We start from the raw sequence: 18675 nt of genomic DNA on the forward strand, positions 1-18675 counted from the left end.
CCAGCAGCTGATGTGTTCAAACAGTTGTAGAATAAATCACAGCTATAATGCCACTTCAGGGATCTGTAACCTAAAGGGATGCCTGTGAATCTTTGGAAAAATATAAAAACTGTAAAGCAATACCTACTTTGTATATTAAAAGTAGATTTATGAAGGTGAGCTAATAAAATATAACAGCACCTCGAAAGAGGTTAAGAATTATTAGAAACTGAGAGCACACATCCTTAATCCGTGACAATGTTAGGCAGAAAGTAATAAGCTAACATTCAGAAGGCGGCTGGTTTACTTTCGATCACAAGTGACCCAGAGAATCAATGAAAAGCTGAGAAGCCAAAGGACTGTCACAGAGGAGTCTTCACCACCAAGAGCACCACACTGCAGGTAGCTACAATTTCCAACTTACCCAAGACGAGGTAGGCACTAAGAGGCAGAGGCAGGACTCCAGCCTCAGTTTGACTTCATGCTACAGCATTAGCTCAGAATAACTGGGAAATGAGAGGGCAGACAGGAGAGAGTGTGTCTTTGAAGACAGGTTTGCTATTATGGATAATGGGAAAGGGCCACTCACTTTCCTTGGACAAGGTGAGAACCTGGAAAACTCTTGGTAGACATATTAAAGAAATAGAATATAACAGGGAAGAGGGAAAAGGGTAGGAAAGTGTTACAGCCAGTTTGATGGGCCTCTTAATATGCCTATGATTTATTTGGGTATATAATGTCCACAAATTGCCTATTTTCTCTTGGATGAGCTGTCAGATTTCTATTAAACATGAGAGTTTCAGATTATCAGGAATTTTTGTTTGTTTAAAGACAAGGGCCAAGGTCTACAGAAAGTCAAGAAGAGAACAAAATTTTAAACTACTATATTGTCTGTCCACTCAATCTTACATATTCAGAAAGATCCCAGTATCCTTTAAATATGGGTAGTGATGATATTTAGTCCTATAATTGTAACAATTCTTGGGGGTTACAGATCAACAGCTAATAATAATAGGCTCCCGCTTCCTATAAGCTGATACTTCCTTTCCAAACTAAATAGAGCATATGCTAACAATCCTGAACTTTTAGGAAAGATTTGTTTGTTATGATATTGCGAGGGATATACTTGAGGTAGTTAAACTTTTGGCAAGAGTTGACCATTGGGAAATAGCAGAAAAGAGACACTCCAGCTAGGAGTGAATGCTGCTACCTTCCCCACTAAAACCAGAACAAATGGAAAAACAAGCTTACTTCTGAGTAAAGGGAATCAGGGATTCAGAAGTAGTCGAAGGGTTTGCAATCTTTTTCTGTGAAGAGCCAGAGTAAATATTTTAGGCTTTTTGGTCAAATACACTCTTTGTGTGTCTATTTTTTAACAATCCTTTAAAAATGTAAAAACCATTTTTAACTCACAGACTGCAAAAACAGGTTGTAGGCTAGATTTCACCCACACACAGGCTGTAGTTTGCTATCTCTGGTACAGACAACAAATGGGGATTTATGTGAGACAGCACATGAAACTTTATTATAAAGGTAGATTTGGGACAAATAAGAGTTGAAGTAAAAGCAAACTACTGTCAAGTAATAATCTGAGCCAGAAGAGCTCACAGTAAACATGAAGAGAACACATTAAGACTACATGTGAATATAGTTAATTCTAACTGGGAAAGTAAGTAAAAAGGGAACACAAGGAGGAAAGAAAAAAAATTAGAAGACAATTAGAACAGAGTCTACCAGAACCTTATTGTTATGTCACAGCCTCCAGTGAGCTAGGACATGAACTGCCTGCAAGTCTTTTCCAACTGAACAACCATACGTAAACTTAACTTTTAATATTAAGTGAAGAGAAACATTTAAATACACAAAAAGCAAACCATTTACTACCTACTACGTAACTTACTTTTTATTGGAAGTATCTTGCATTTGTGACTGATGCTTTCTGGGTAACGCCATACATTTTAACATTAAAGGTTAAATTATTTTTTACATGCAAGTAGTGTTTATGGTTTTCCCCACATAGGATTACTGATTATAAAAAGATGACACACCACATGGGGTTAAGTGTCTCTTTTAATAGAAAAGCCAGCAAACTGTCTAATTCTGCTTCCTCCCAAACCACAAACTGAGTGGTAAATGAGCCTCTAGCCAACATATTCAAAGCTGAGAGGATTAAAAATGCAAAAATAAGTCCTCAGATCCAATAAAGGGAGCCCTGCTACATACAGGTTAATCAATACCAGTGGACTCCAGGAAGCTGGAAGACATTCTGATAACCCCACTCTGATAACATTTACCTCAATTAGCCTTTTTCCAGTTTCCAACTCATGAATAAAAGATAATACGTTGTTAATTCTATTTCAGAAAATTTTTTGCAAGTTGTTTTATTTACAATGCCAACTTTTAAAAGTCACTAAACTAAAGTTAACTGGACAATAAACTAGGCATAAATTGCTTTACAAAAAGAGGGAAAGCCCAAAATGCCACTTTCTATAGAGAACCCACAGTTTAATTTTATTCAGAGCAAAGAATAAAGAACTTTTGATCATACTAGAAGAAACTGAGCCATAAGTTTGGAATCTGTACTGAAACTACACATGCAATGAGGACAACATTCTGCTAATACAACTGATTTGCTGCTGCATTTGTGGACTGTTTTTCTAATATTAACAATTATAAACAAAGCAGTGCAACTAGTATTTGGAACAATCCTTACAGTGTTACAGCATCAGACACAAAATTTCACTTCTCCTCACACCACTGGTTCTCTTTGCGTACCTAGAAGAAGAGACAGATATAAGGAAGTACCTTAAGTAGTCTTTTCTAAGACTACTATCTAATGATTCATCAATAGCCTGTGAGGTGGGTCAGAAGGAAATAGATGGAAAACCGGAAAAACCCAGTTAACAGTACGCTTCCAGGTTACCATTCTTTCCCTCCCCAGTTTTTTATTGTGCCCTGCCGAAATTATCAAGAAAAGCAAAGACAATGGGCAATTACAGCTTTAGCCACCAGAGACAACCTGCATCAACAAAATCATTCTGATCTATTCATTTCTTCCCCATTCACTAAGTTGCTCTGAAGTATCCTGGCACATAATCCATAGGGCCTGCTCTTCTGAAGTCAAATATTGATGGCTTACATGTAAGGTCCCAGGTGCCAAAACTAGTACCTGCTAAGGAACAAATATCAAACAGCACCTTTGGATGAAAACTAATTGTTCTTATGCTTATAAAAGAACAGTATCATCTAAGTGCTTAGACTAAGAGACAGACCAGAATATTTTTAGCATACAGAAGGTACCTATTTTCCCTCAAGTCAAGTCAAGACTCCTTGATATAAATACCTCTTTTCCTAGCATGCTATGGGTTTCAGTCTCTCTTGAAAAGCATTTGATCAAGAACAAGCTGTTAGCCACCTACCTGGGCTTCCTCTTCTTCAGTAAAATCATTTTTGATATTGAATGTCTTTCGAATCTCCTCAGGAGTTTTCCCCTTGATCATATTGGCAACAGTCTTGCAGGTAACATCAAGCAGACCTTTGATGTCTAAGTAGTTTGCTGCCTGTAAAGTAATTGTTGTTTTCATTAAAGTATACTTGATGCTTTAAATTAAATCCAGAATCAGTGACTAACAATCCATATCTAACTTAGCTTAAAATACTAGTTAATTTTAAGAAATTAAATGAATAAATAAATCAAATTCTTCTGTGAAAGATTATTGTATGTCCCATTCTTTGTTATACCTCTGTAATACTGAGTCCTTGCGCTACATTCAGCAAACTACACTACCTCAAATGTCAAAGAATGGCCACTACTGGCAGTTGTGTACGCGTGCACACACACAAACACAAGTTTGTGTTTGACAAAAATATTTAAAGAATTCAGTGATTTTCCTGGTGGTCCAGTGGTTAGGACTCTACGATCTCACTGCCAAGGGCCCAGGTTCAATCCCTGGTTGGGGAACTAAGATCCCGTAAGTAGTTATAGCATTACATTTTACTGACCTTCTGATTCAACTTTTGGTTTCTTTGATTTTCTCTATTGTTTACCTGTTTTCTATTTTACTGATTTCTGCTCTTATCTTTACTACTCCCTTTCTTTGGGATGAAATTCATCTTTCATTAGTTTCTTAAAGTAAAAGCTTAGACTGCTGGGCTTCCCTGGTGGCACAGTGGTTAGGAGTCCGCCTGCCAATGCAGGGGACGCGCGTTTGTGCCCCGGTCCGGGAGGATTCCACGGCAGCGGCTGGGCCCATGGGCCGGGGCCGCTGGGCCCGCGCGTGCTCTGTGGCGGGAGAGGCCGCAGCAGTGAGAGGCCCGCGTGCCACAAAAAAAAAAAAAAAAGCTTAGACTGCTGATTTGAAACTTTTCTTTTTTCTTTTTTTTAAAAATATATTTATTTTTTTATTTTATTTTTGGCTGCATTGGGTCTTTGCTGCTACACGTGGGCTTTCTCTAGTTGCGGCAAGTGGGAGCTACTCTTCGTTGCAGTGCATGGGCTTCTCATTGTGGTGGCCTGTTACCAAGCACAGGCTCTAGGCACGTGGGCTTCAGTAGCTGTGGCACAAGTGCTCAGTAGTTGTGGCTCACGGGCTGCAGAGCACAGGCTCAGTAGTTGTGGTGCATGGGCTTAGTTGCTCTGCGGCATGTGGGATCTTCCCGGACCAGGGATCGAACCTGTGTTCCCTGCATTGGCAGGCGGATTCTTAACCACTGTGCCACCAGGGAAGCCCCTTTCTTTTCTAATATAGGTGTTTAGGGCTATCAATTTCCCTCTAAATGCTACTTTAGCTTAATCTCACAGATTTTCGTATGTTGTGTTTCATTTCCATTCAGTTTAAAATACTAACTTTTCTTGTGATTTCTTCATTGACTCATTCTTCAGTAATCATTCTTGATTACTAAGAAATGTGTTACTTAGTTTTCAAATATTTGCAGATTTTCCAGATAGCTTTCTGTTACTGATTTCTCATTTCATTCCACTGTGATTAGAAAACATATTTTGTGTAACCTGAATCCTTTCAAATGAGACTTTTTTGTTTGTTTTGTTTTGGCCGTGCCACGCAACATGTGGGATCTTAGTTCCCCAACCAGATATTGAACCCACACCCCCTGCAATGGAAGCGCAGGAATCTTAACCACTGGACCACCAGGGAAGTTCCCCTGTGACTTGTTTTAAGGCCCACAACATGTCTATCTTGGAAGTATACACTTGAAAAGAATATGAATTCTGCTGTCATTAGTCTTCTACATCCTTATGATTCTCTGTCTACTTGTTTTATCAATTATTTAGAGACAGGTTTTGAAATCTCTAACTATGATTGTGGATTTGCCTACTTAACCTTTAGAGTTCTATTGGTTTTTGTTTCACTTTCTGGAAGTTCTGCTTTTAGGTAGAAAAACATTTAGGATTCTTATGTCCTCGTAATAATGAACAGACCACTTTATCATTATGCAATGACCCTCTTTAATCCTGATAATATTCTTCACTCTGAAATGTACTTTAATATAGTCACTCCAGTTTTCTTTTGGTTATTATTGTTAGCATAATATTATCTTATTCCACCCTTTAAACCTAATTGTGTCTTTATATTTAAAGTGAGTTTTTTGTAGACAGAATAGCTAACTCTTTTCTATCCAATGTGATGACCTCTAACCTTTAATTGTGGTGTTTATAGACTGTTTACATTTAACGTGGTTATTGATACATGGATTTAAATATAGCATTGCAGAGTTTAGAGTTAAAATTCAGTATCAATGAATTTAACAAATTTAACTCTATGAAAAGTGCTAAAGGTATGGACTAGAAATATCTTATACTATGCATTAAAAACATACCAGTATAAGCTCAAAAAGTGTTCCTTGGTCAACTTTCAGGAATTCTTGATCCCAAACAGGGATATCATCTGTTCGCTTTTCTTTGTTCTCATCATCCTCAGGAGGAGGAGGATCATCCTTGTGGTGGGTGCACCACTGAATGACCTACAACAACAAAAGTTCATTCCTATATGGCATTTTATAACAAGGTACTTCGTTCCACTGCTGGGGCAAGGTTATTCCTATACGGGGCTAAGAACTAACTGTAAGTCAACTTGAATAGTAAAGTTAGTAGCCCAGCTTGAAAAGCACAACCCTAGAGTTCATGGAAGATCTTAGATAACAGCGAACCATGAAGACAGATTACTATACTTGACCATACTAATAAAGCTCCTGTGCAAAAAAACACATTAAGTCAGACAGGACAATGACTGGGAAATACCTGCAATATGTACATGCCAGCAATGGATTACCTTATAAAATATAAAATCTTAACAATCTCTACACAGAAATGGGCTAAAGATATGAACAGGCAATTTACAAAATATATCTGAATATGAATAGTCTAAAAGGAGGAAATACTCAGCCTCATTAAATGCAAAATTAACACTACAGATACTACTTTAGACTGTACCCCCAAAAGATAAATAAAAATCAAGATGTCGATACTAATCATTGGCAACAGTGTGAGGATAACATGAACTTTTCCACTATAGAGTGTAAACTGGTATAATCCCTTTGAAAAGTAACCTAGGAGTACCTAGGGAAGCTGAATATGTGCATACACTATCACCAAGCAATTCTAAACACCCTAGACACATGCACAACACTACCCAGTATAAGAACAATGCAGGCAAAGCCCAAAGTTCCCTTAGTAATGGAATGAACACATTAAAGTTTCTAGAAGCTGATTAGCTAGACTGTGCACCATCATACAGACCACAATCTACACTGAAAGTGTTAAGTTACAGAATCTAGGTGGTAGGAAAATGGGTGTTTGCTGTATAATTTAACTTTTCTGTATGATTAACTTTTTTTTTTTAATATTATAATGTTGGGGGAATAAACAATGCTGAGAGAAAATGGGAGAACTGAGAAATCATACTATAAGGATACAAAAAAGGAAAAGAACTACTTCTAGAAGAAAAAGCCAAGCATAAAGGGCTTTAATTAAATAGCTTTTTAAGAAGTATTCCAGGGCTTCCCTGGTGGTGCAGTGGTTGAGAGTTCGCCTGCCGATGCAGGGGACACAGGTTCGTACCCTGGTCCGGGAAGATCCCACACGTCGCGGAGTGGATAGGCCCGTAAGCCATGGTCGCTAGGCCTGCACGTCTGGAGCCTGTGCTCCGCAACCAGAGAAGCCACGTCAGTGAGAGGCCCGCGTACCGCAAAAAAAAAAGAAGTAGTATTCCAGTAGTATAAGAAAGAAACCAGGGCTTCCCTGGTGGCGCAGTGGTTGAGAGTCCGCCTGCCGATGCGGTGGACACGGGTTTGTGCCCTGGTCCAGGAAGATCCCACATGCCGCAGAGCGGCTTGGCCTGTGAGCCATGGCTGCTGAGCCTGCGCATCTGGAGCCTGTGCTCCGCAACGGGAGAGGCCACAACAGTGAGGGGCCCGCGTACCGCAAAAAAAAAAAAGAAAAAAAGAAACCTATGAGTAACATATGGCATTTAAAAAGTCTTAAAAGGCTATATAGGGTTTCCCTGGTGGTGCAGTGGTTAAGAATCCGCCTGCCAATGCACGGGACATGGGCTAGAGCCCTGGTCCAGGAAGATCCCACATGCCGCGGAGCAACTAAGCTGGTGTGCCACAACTACTGAGCCCACACACCTAGAGAGCCCACATGCCACAACTACTGAGCCCGTGTGCCACACCTACTGAAGCCCGCGAGCCACAACTACTGAGCCCGTGAGCCACAACTACCAAAGCCTGCCTGCCTGGAGCCCGTGCTCTGCAACAAGAGAAGCCACCGCAATGAGAAGCCCGTGCACCGCAAGGAAGAGTAGCCCCTGCTCGTCACAACTAGAGAAAGCCCGCGTGCAGCAACGAAGACCCAACGCAGCCAAAAATAAATAAAAAATAGTAATAAAAAAAGGAGATCTAACTAGATAAAAATATAAAGCTGTGAATTGACCTAAGACAAAGTGGTAAAAACTACATAAAGAACTCGTATAAAAAGCCTATTAAGACTACAAAATGGATGAACCTTGAAAACATTACGCTAAGCGAAATAAGCCAGACACAAAAGAATATCCTATGATCCCATTTTTTATGAGATAGCCCAGTATAGTCAAAGTCACAGAGACAGAATACAGAATAGTGGTTACAAGGGGCTTTTTACCCGGACTAGGGATATTAAAAAGACTGGTAATAGCCAATCATGGTAAGAATATGGAAAAATATGCAATGCAGCTGTATCTCATGCCAGGGTCAAGAGAAAGCATAAAATGCAACTGCATATGGTCAATGACTCTGAAAATTCCTCAGGAAGGGGCCAACTGGAAACGACCATTCCCATCTCTAAGCCTAGCCAGTCTTCCCCACAATGTGGAAACTGGCTGCTGTTTCTTCAGAAGAGCATTCAGTTAAACAGCTGGCTCTATTAAGGAGCCATATGCTCTGAAACACTAAAATCCTATTCAATGTAGAGGGCTGGGGAATTCCCAGGTGGTCCAATGGTTAGGGCTCGGTGCTTTCACTGCCACGGGCCCAGGTTCAATCCCTGGTCGGGGAACTAAGATCCCTGCAAGCCACGCACAGTGCAGCCAAAAAAATAATAATATGTAGAGGGCTGTTTATGCTTAGACACAGGGTAAGGTGATCAACTAAAAAAAAAAGAAACAAACCAAAAAAAGCACATATCTTGTTCTCAAACTCCTTTTTTTTACATTATTTTCATTTTTGGCTGCATTGGGTCTTCGTCGCTGTGTGTGGGCTTTCTCTACTTGCGGCGAGCAGGGGCTACTCTTCGTTGTGGTGCGCGGGCTTCTCATTATGGTGGCTTCTCTTGTTGTGGAGCACGGGCTCTAGGCGCGTGAGCTCAGTAGTTGTGGCTCGCGAGCTCTAGAGCACAGTCTCAGTAGTTGTGGTGCACGGGCTTAGTTGCTCCGTGGCATGTGGGATCTTCCTGGACCAGGGCTCGAACCCGTGTCCCCTGCATTGGCAGGCGGATTCTTAACCACTGACCACCAGGGAAGTCCCTCAAACTCCTTTTGAGGCATACCATTCAGTAGACAAGCAATACAAAAAAACTCCCCTTTTTGCTAAGCACATACCATTATATTTCAATAATTTAAATGTGTTAATGAAAAAGACTAGACAACTTAAATATTCACAGGGCCTGGTTAAACTAAAATAAATATCTTAGTCATAATCTTACTATATAGTTACTGTTTTTGTTTTGTTTTGTTTTTAAGGAAGCTATCTATATATCAATTAGAAATATCACCAGGAAATTGTTAAAGAGAAAAAGGATATATACATATATATATATATATATATATATATATATATAAGGGTATAGTTGCTACCTTACCTTTTTTAATATTGCTGCATTAACATTTGGCAAGGGGACTGGATCATCATCTCCTTCATCATCCATTCCCAAATCTAAGTAAACCAGAAGAGAGTTGCCATTATTTTCTAGCCCCATTATAACAACCAGGCTGTTTCAAACAAGTAACTTGTAAGACATGTTATCTGAAAGACTATAAAAAGTACTTTACTAAGAATAGTTCTCTTGAAAGTATTTAAAACCGGCAGTTCCTAGCAACAGCTCCATGAACCACCCAAAACTATATAAAAATGTGTGAGAAGACAAATACAGGATTATATAAAAAGAGTTTTCTTAATTAGGAGGAAAAGTGATTTAATAAGTGGGATTGAGATAACTGGGCAACCACCTGGGAAAAAATTAAAGCTAGACGCTTACCCTTACTCTTTATACCAAACTCTAAATGGACTGCACTCAGGAAAATAAAACAATGTGAGGTATTGCAGAAGTAACAGAATCTCAATCTATTAAAATTTGAAGCCCAAAAATGTATATATACACACACAGACACACACAACAGATCGTGCAGCCACTGACAAAAAACAAGGCAGGCAGCTCCATACATACTGGTATGATTTCAAGATTAAAGTTTTTAAAAGCCAAGTATAAAAGGTAAGTGTTACCTGAATAAAAATGGGAATATACTTATATTTATATTTAAAATATCTTCAAAAGGATATACAAGGAATTGTTAATATTATGTCCAAGGTAGTTAATGAGAACATGGGTTGAGAGACGTAGTTTCAACATATATCCTTTAGTGTTATTCATCACATACATACTACTTATAATTTTGAATATATAGGTTTCTCTAATAAAAAGTCCTAACTTTTAGATTATCAAAGTGGTTGCTGAGCTCCAAAGAGAAAACTTAAAATCCGCATGTTACTTAAAGATTCTAAATAAGAGTATTTTTCAAACCAAATGGGTCCATCCTTCAGTTTCTACAGGACTAAAAAAGAGCTGCCAAAGACACTTATGTAACAGAAGTACCAAGATCAGGGGTCAAAAGTACTGCATTGCTATACTGGTTGTAGCACAGCACCAGTTACATTGACATGGTTAAGTGCTGAGGCATACATTTGAGTCCCTAATATATAGCTGTGCTAGGCAGGGAAGAATCAGCAATGAATACAGGAGGATGGGAGGAACTGTTGCAACTTTAGATAGAGTTGCTCAGGATGCCTCACAGAGAAGATGACATTTTAATTAAAATTCTAAAGGCGAGAACACCTAAGCAGAGGAAATGACAAATGCAAAGGCCTTCTGATAGTGTCCTAAAAACACTAAGGAATCTAGTGTTACAAGAGCAGAGTTAGCCAGGTTGAAAGGAGAAGACAGGGCCCTAATAGGGCCTTCTGCAATTTGGCTACTATATTGGTAAGAGATAGCAGAGAGCAGGAGGGGAAAGAGGGAAACCAATTATGAGGCTAGCAATGACCCAGGCAAGTACAAGTGGCTTGTACAAGGTATATAGCTATGGAAGAAGAAATAGTCCAATTCTGTATGCATTTTGAAGTGAGAGGCAACAGGATTTGCCAACAGATGGAAAGCAGAATGTGAAAGGAGTTAGCGACGGCTAAGGCTTATAACATGAGGAACCAGACGGATGGAGCTGCCATTGGAGTTGCCACTAATTGATATGGGGAAAGTTGACAGAAAACTTGTTTTAGAGGGCAGGGAATCAAGAATTCTAGTTTGGGGACTTCCTTAGTGGCACAGTGGTTAAGAATCCACCTGCCAGTGCAGGGAACACAGGTTCAAGCCCTGGTCCAGGAAGATCCCACATGCCGCGGAGCAACTAAGCCCATGAGCCACAACTACTGAGCCCGCGCGCCCCAACTACTGAAGCCCACGCACCTAGAGCCCGTGCTCTGCAACGAGAAGCCACTGCAATGAGAAGCCTGTGCACCACAAAGAAGAGTAGCCCCCGCTCGCTGCAACTAGAGAAAGCGCGCACGCAGCAACGAAGACCCAACGCAGCCAAAAATAAATTTAAAAAAGAAAACAATTCTAGTTTAATAAGTTTGAGATATCTATTAGATATTCAATGGTTGACCAAGAAGTTAAATATGCAAGTCTAAAAATCAAAAGAAGAGATTAGAACTGTAGGTAAGTTTGGGAAATGATGTATAAATGATTTATAACACTATGATTCTAGCTGAGGGACTGACTGAGTATTGATACAGTGAAGAGGTACAATCATTAAGCAAACTCCCGGGAACTGAAGGCTTTAAAGATGGGGAGAAGGCTTTAAAGATGGGGAGACAGGTTGTCAGTGAGCTAAGTATTAAGTATCCTGAAAGCCAAATGTAGAAGGGACTGATCTACTGTCAAAGGCTATCAGTAAGTCTAGATGAGAAATGAAACAATGCACTTGACAACATGGAGATCAATGAGTTTAACAAGCTTCTCCAGTGAAGTGGTAAAGATGAGAGTATATTCAAAAAGTATTGTATTTTCCTGTATGGGTACATTCACTCATCTCCCCTCTATTCCTCCCCACCAATGCCTTTACCTGATCCCATCTTTGCTGAGAGTAAAACTATAAAATGACAATATTTCAATTTGGATCAAGCCACTTATGCTTTTCTTGAACTAGTATGAAGTATTTTTAACTCAGAGGGCAGAAAAAGAAGTTATACTATGGAAAATACGTGTGTTTGGGGAAATGAACAGATTAGAGGAAATGAAATACAGAAGACCAGCTTGTTTAGATACAAATGTTATTTGGAAGAAGGCTTAAGTCACATTAAAAATAAGGGCCTTACAGTTGTAAAGGATCACTTCTCCAGCATTTAAACCGAGGATTTGAAATGGTTTTTGCTTTTAGACTAAATGCACAAGTACCAACAGTCATTCCTTTAAGCTATTTAGTTTCAAGGACTTCTGAAAGACACCTGTATCCTGATACCACAACCTGGACCTGAAGAAATGAGTCAATCCATGTGTACACATGCCAAGATTTTCACTTCTGATTGTCCACTGATTAGAAGATTTTATTTCAATACACTCCAGTCTTCAAGAGGCTAGAATTCTATATAAACCACTGGTACTTAAGATAAAGCCATTCACCTCTGATGCCCAAAGCTATGAAAGGAAAGAAACATTTTAATTGTTGCTATCTATCATCCACTTGCTTCAGTGATCAAAGTTGGCAGAAAACCTTCAAGCAGCCCTATGTTCCTACACTGGCAAATGCTTCTTTGAAGCAGCACAGGAGAGATTAGTGTGCCAGGCACCAACTAAGATGAAATAAAGCAAGTATTCAGGCAGCAATTTTGTTATCAGTTTCTACATCTTCTAGATAAAGCCTTACTCACCTGCCTTTAGGGACACCTGGATAACTTTCACACTCTTTTATCAGTGACCATACTATAGTTCTTCATTCAACACGTACTTGATGAACAGTGACTGTGGGTTGTACCAAGGGGTTTACAACTTAATAAAAGTAATCTATGTAAGTCATCAGGGTGCAGGACTGTAAGTGCCACATAACTGGTGTCAATTACCCAAAACAACTTTATGTTCAGCTTTTATTTTCTATTAGAAACCAGGAAAATAACTAAAAAGAAAACCGAAAAGAATATGTTCAGCTTTTATTTTTTATTAGAAAACAGAAGACAAACCTGCAGCTCAGCTTCTGCCTCTACCACACCTAATACTTGCTGTTAGAAGTCTTCTAACTTATTATCCCTGAAATCCTAAGTGACCAGTCTGCAGTATATGAATCTGATAATCACTCTGGTCACTTCAAAATGCCTCCCTTTTCCCTTGGCTTCCTACTCCACATATTCTCTACTTCTGACTTCACTCGTAACAGCCCATCCTGCCCCAACATGGCCACCTGCCAAGCTCATTTACTTCCATATATATATATATATATATATATATATATATATATATATATACACTCCTATAACCCACCATACAAAGTCAGTCTATCCCCAGCAGCCTACAACTCAGGGACCAAGATCCACATACTCAACTGACTAGTACCTTATTACAAAGATCTTTTGAGAGAATCTCTAACATACACAACATCTTCAAGCTCAAAGTCATTTTCTTTCCATTCCTCTCAAACTTGTTGCTCAGCTCTATCAACTACAAGTATCACAATCACAACCCCAATTAAAAACCTCAATTTCTTTTAAACACATCCTGTCTACTTTACCTCAGAATGATCTCCCAAAACATCTTAATTTTACTAGATTTGAAATATCACCTCACTAGTACTACACACTGCACTCTCCACAAGCCTAAAGAATAACATCAGCCAACAAGTTCCCATAGCACCACTTGGCACAATTTTATTAATGCACTAATTATACCATGTGACCATTAGCCTTGTTTGGTGTCTATCTCCCTGCCTAGTTTATAAATCCTTCAAGAGCAAAGACCACTTCTCACTTACCTTCTTTTCACCGGCACCAGGACTTATTCTTTGCCTGCCTTTCTGCTCTCACTGAACACTGACTACTATATCTCCTGCTAATGCTTGGCATACAACTCTTTAATTAAATATCTATAAGCTACAGATAAACAAAAACTTTTGATATTTGAATGCACTCAGCCCTCCGTATCTGCAGGTCCCACATCCTTGGATTCAAACCGTGGATAGAAAGTATTAAAAAATAAAAATTTTTAAATTCCAGAAAGTTCCAAAAAGCTAAAATTTGAATTTACATAGCATTTATGGTGTTATTAGGTATAAAAATCTAGAGATAATTTAAAGTATAAGGGAGAATGTATGTAGGTTATATGCAAATACCACCCCATTTTATGTTATTTGAGTATCCATGGATTTTGGTATCCATAGGGGGTCCTGGAACCAATCCCCTGCAGATATGGAGACAAATGTACTGAAGAACATTCTTATTACTACTGTTTTTTTCCCACCAATTCTAGAAACTGATTTGTAAGTCTCCATATACTGTTAATGTCTACCAACCCACTGATAATACTAATTAGAGATCCAGGGCTTCCCTGGTGGTGCAGTGGTTAAGAATCCACCTGCCAACGCAGGGGACGTGGGTTTGAGCCCTGGTCCAGAAAGATCCCACATGCCGCGGAGCAACTAAGCCCGTGCGCCACAACCACTGAGCCTGCGCTCTAGAGCCCACGAGCCACAACTTCTGAAGCCTGTGCGCCGAGAGTCTGTGCTCTGCAACAAGAGAAGCCACCGCAATGAGAAGCCCGCGCACCACAAGGAAAAGTAGCCCCCACTCGCCGCAACTAGAGAAAGCCCGCGCGCAGCAACGAAGACCCAACTGAGCCAAAAAGTAATTAATTAATTTAAAAAAAAGAAGAGAGAGATCCATGTTAACTAGTAAAAGTTTCAAAACGTTTCAGGACCTGTTTTCTTGCCTTCCTTCTTTGATGCACTGCATACATGCTTTGCAGCAGTTTCAGAGGAATGACAAAACAGACAAAAGGAAGACTTGGTTAAAAAAAAAAAAAAAAGAAAGAAACAGACATCTACTCAGTTTACAATCTACTCAGCTTACTCCGGCTGTTGAAACAAGGTGTTCTATTTAGCTACCATATATAAGGTATCTCTTTTCCAAAGGCTTTACTTTTTGTCATTAGAAATTACGAACGCAAATTTACTTGAAAGAGAAATGGGCCATTGTCTGAGGTTTGGAAGTCATTTCAGTATTAGCTTATGGTATTATCTACCTAATAAGGGAAAAAACTCAGTAATTCAGAAAATGCAGAAAAAACTGACCTGTACCAAAAACAATGCAGTTAATACTTTAAAGAAAAAAAGTAAACTTTACCCCTTCATACCCCTGAGAGTTTTCTGACACTGTTACTTCTGTAGATTTGATGTTCACAGGTTATATCAAGCTACTCATTTCTTTCCCTTTCCTCTGACCCACGTTTTCTAATAAACTTACCTTCCAACATGGTCTTAATAGTCACAGATTGTTTCGCAATTTCAACATCAACTTCAAATATCTCTCCATCAGAACTCTGCAACTTAATTGAAGGCATCTAAAAAAAGGTATTATATTGAATTTGAAATTTAAGAGATATTACTTCTATACAAACTACATTTCAAACTACAGTCTGTTAGACACCTTCTAACTTATTAACCGTAAAACCCTAAGGACCTATAGTATATAACCCTATAAAACACTAAGTGATTATTCACATGCTAGCACACAAGTGTTTCTATAAAAATTCTGTGAAAGTATAACTCCTAGGAACAGAAGCTTTTAAAGCCTGCCCTACTGAATTCATTACTAGTGTAAGTTTTAGAATTAACACTTTATATTTTTGATGCAAACTGTATCTAAAATGGACTTATTCTTTGCCCACCTTTCTGCTCTCACTGAACACTGACTACTCCACCTGCAAACCTGAGGGAGGTGAGTCCAAAATAAACAAAGCTACCCAGATAAGACAGTAATTTTCCCACAGTGAGACTTACCAGTGAAGAATGAGTTCAAATCCAAAGAGTAGATCAGGATATACTTATTTATGTTTGGATCAATGCAAGACCATACACAAAAGAATAAAATATTTTAAGGATAAGCACATGTTGTAAACCTAGTAAATTTCAGAGTCCTTTTTACCTTTCATTATTGACTGTCCAGGTGTCCAAGTTTGAGATCTCCTGCCAAAGTCCTCATAGTAATAACCTATTACTTGCGCCAAAAATGTATTTATTAACTCAGATTAATTATGAGTCATTAGGAAAAAGACACCTCTTACATAAAAGTTAATTAAGCAATTAACTTCAAAAGACTTGAGTTTTGGCAAAAAAACCAAAACAAAAAAACACCTCTTTAAAATTAAAAGTTCTAAGCTTCTAAGCCAGCAATTTCTTACCATATTCAGATTCTTGGGGGAGTGGCGCAGGGGAGGGGGGAACGGCAACAATACCTGACTGTAAAAATTCAAAACCTCTTTAAATTTCAAGTATAGATTTTTTAAAGGTCCATCATAATCCTGCGATGTCGTTATAACTTAAAAACATAGAATTTGGCATTTAAAACACTGATCGAACCTTTTTAGGTCCCAAGACTTAAGACCCATTAAATCAGCTAAAATATTCATTCTGCTTTCCCCAGACAACTGTCTCCATTTCCCAAACAACAAGTTGTTAAGGCAAGGAAGCAAAAAGGTAAAGCTGTTTTAAAAGCAGCCATTTAAATATCCAGCTCTCACCCATCCATGGGTGGAGAGAATCAGATTTCATTTTACAGTTCACAAATATGTCTGCTTTTCCGTGTTGCTCAGTACTTGCCAATAATGCAGTTGTCCTGCTCCATGGAGAAAGACCCAGAGCAGAGAACCTTCTCTGTGACAAGGCAATAACAAAAGGTATCCCCAAAAGAAATATTTTAACGTGAGCTCAATTTTTAATTATGAAACATTCTATGATCTTTTTATGTTCCACAGTACTGGAGCGAACATTATAGAATCAAGAGTCTGGCAACACAGTTGATAAAATTACTTTTAAGCAAGACGAACATTTCATATTTCAAATAACTTTTGATAAACAGCAAGATCTGCTTAGTCATAGTCAAATTCGTCTATTAGGTTACTCCTACGGGAGCTGAGATCTTAATAAATAGCAGAGAAACCATCGGTTAATCTGTAATTCGATGCACTTTGTAACGCTAAACTTGGTACTCAAAGACAACTTTTTTAGTGTTATACAGCTGGAATTCAGAGCAAATTTTCGTATAATGATGGGTGAAATTTTGTTTGACATGCTTTCAAGACCATTCCTTCAATTCCTTATGCTCCAGTACTTGTAAATCACTGAGTGGGTTCTATCAACACCATAAAGGAAAAAAACCTGTTTTAAGTGACCCGAAATTCTGACACCTCTTTTTAGAGGGTAGAGTGAAATCTGCGTTGCTCTATGACACAGAAACATTCTACTGTAACGCTCTGATGAAAAAAATCATGACCCAAAACCTAAACCTGAAGTCTCCATTAAAAAGTAAACCGAAGCAGGTGAATGTCCTACCCCTTCAAAAACCAGGCACCTCGAGTTAGGACTTAGAGCACCTAAAAGCCACACCACTATGACGATGGCATCTGCTATTACAACAATAGTTTCAGCAAGCCCAGGCTGTGGCAAAGTAATGGGAGAGAAATATTCCGAAGGAGCAGGCGGCTCTCTGCCAAGATTCGGACCCAGCACAGTCAGCCAGGACCGGTGACTAGCGACGCTAGATACAGGGGCGAGAAAAGGATGGGTGCCAAGAATCCTGCGCTCCCGGACTACCACCGCCACGCTTCCTCCGGACACCAAAACAACAAACACGGACACACGCCCACGCTCACGACAGCCCCGGGAACTCCATTAAAAGCCCCGCCGCCACCCTCGCCCTGGCTGCCAGTGGCTGGCAGGCTCAACGCCGAGCGAGGCCCCCGGCCCCAGCCTGGGCCCTCAGTCGAGCCCCGCCACGGCTGACGGTCGCCCCGTGAAGAGAAGGCCTAATCTCGGGTTCGGCTCGCACCTTCTCCCTCCCGCCCGCCCGGGCACCCACGGGGCGCCGTGAAGACGCGAGGCTAGAGGAGGCCTCGCCGAGCCGAGGGGCGGGGTGGGAGAACAAGGCCGACAACGGGTTCCAAAGAGCCTGAGGGAAGGCCAGGCCCAGGTGCCTCCCGCCTCCAGCAGGGCCAAAGCACCAGCGGTGCTGCCACCAGCTCGCAACCCGCGGCGCCACCGCCCCTCCCAGCTCCGTCGGCGGCTACTCACAGTGTTAGGATTCAAGGAGATGGCGGGCCAGAGGCTGAGGAGAGCAGGGCGGCGTCTGCAAAAAAAAAACACAGAAAAGCGGAGAACAAGGCCAACACTGCGGAGCGGCGCGGCGTCTACCTATATATGAGCGGGCGCAGGCGCCGAGGACCCTTGCGCCCGTCACGTCACAGAGCCGGCGGGGCTGGCCGCCGAGATCGCCTGACGACAGGCGGAGGCAGGCCGGGCGGGCCAGGCGGAGACGCGGCAGGGCGGGGCGAGGCGAGGCGAGGCGCGGCGGGCCTTGATCCTCACCCCCTCCCTCGAAAGCTAGGCTCGGTCTCCTCAAAGCGGGAACGGAGGACTGGCTGTGGTACTTCACGGCCTGCGAGGGTCCTTCAGGCGGGGGCTGTCCTAAGCTGAACTAAAGACCCCAGACCTGAAAAGCCTGGAAGCCGCGAGCGCAGGAGGAGGAGGAGGAAGGGGGAGGAAGGGGGAGGGAGGGGGAGGGAGGGGGAGGAAGGGGGAGGGAGGGGGAGGAAGGGGGAGGGGGGAGGGAGAGAGAGGTGTTCTCCCGCGTGTGTGTTGAGGATGGGGTTTGGGAGGGGCTACGGCTCCCTTTCAG

General features: G+C 40.7%; 1 protein-coding gene across 1 annotated transcript; it reads right to left on the minus strand.

The window, feature by feature from the left end:
* Positions 1-1867: 1867 nt before the first annotated feature.
* On the minus strand, positions 1868-18232 carry SKP1 (S-phase kinase associated protein 1). The gene is made up of 6 exons (XM_067731755.1): positions 18072-18232; positions 15247-15343; positions 9329-9402; positions 5815-5958; positions 3399-3539; positions 1868-2754 (listed from the first exon to the last, which is right to left on the minus strand). Exons 2-6 carry the CDS (start codon positions 15341-15343, stop codon positions 2719-2721), a joined length of 492 nt encoding a protein of 163 aa, XP_067587856.1. The 5' UTR covers positions 18072-18232; the 3' UTR covers positions 1868-2718.
* Between the last annotated feature and the right edge of the window lie 443 nt (positions 18233-18675).

The sequence above is a fragment of the Pseudorca crassidens genome, chromosome 3 (assembly GCF_039906515.1).
Source record: "Pseudorca crassidens isolate mPseCra1 chromosome 3, mPseCra1.hap1, whole genome shotgun sequence".
NCBI classification, from domain to species: Eukaryota; Metazoa; Chordata; class Mammalia; order Artiodactyla; family Delphinidae; genus Pseudorca; species Pseudorca crassidens.

Coding starts and splice junctions, on each gene's coding strand:
- SKP1 (XM_067731755.1), bottom strand. CDS start 15,343: ATGCCTTCAATTAAGTTGCAGAGTTCTGATGGAGAGATATTTGAAGTT. Junction 9,403..15,246: donor TATTAAGACCATGTTGGAAG/GTAAGTTTATTA, acceptor TGGTTTACTTAG/ATTTGGGAATGGATGATGAA. Junction 3,540..5,814: donor CACTTTTTGAGCTTATACTG/GTATGTTTTTAA, acceptor ATTACTTTACAG/GCAGCAAACTACTTAGACAT.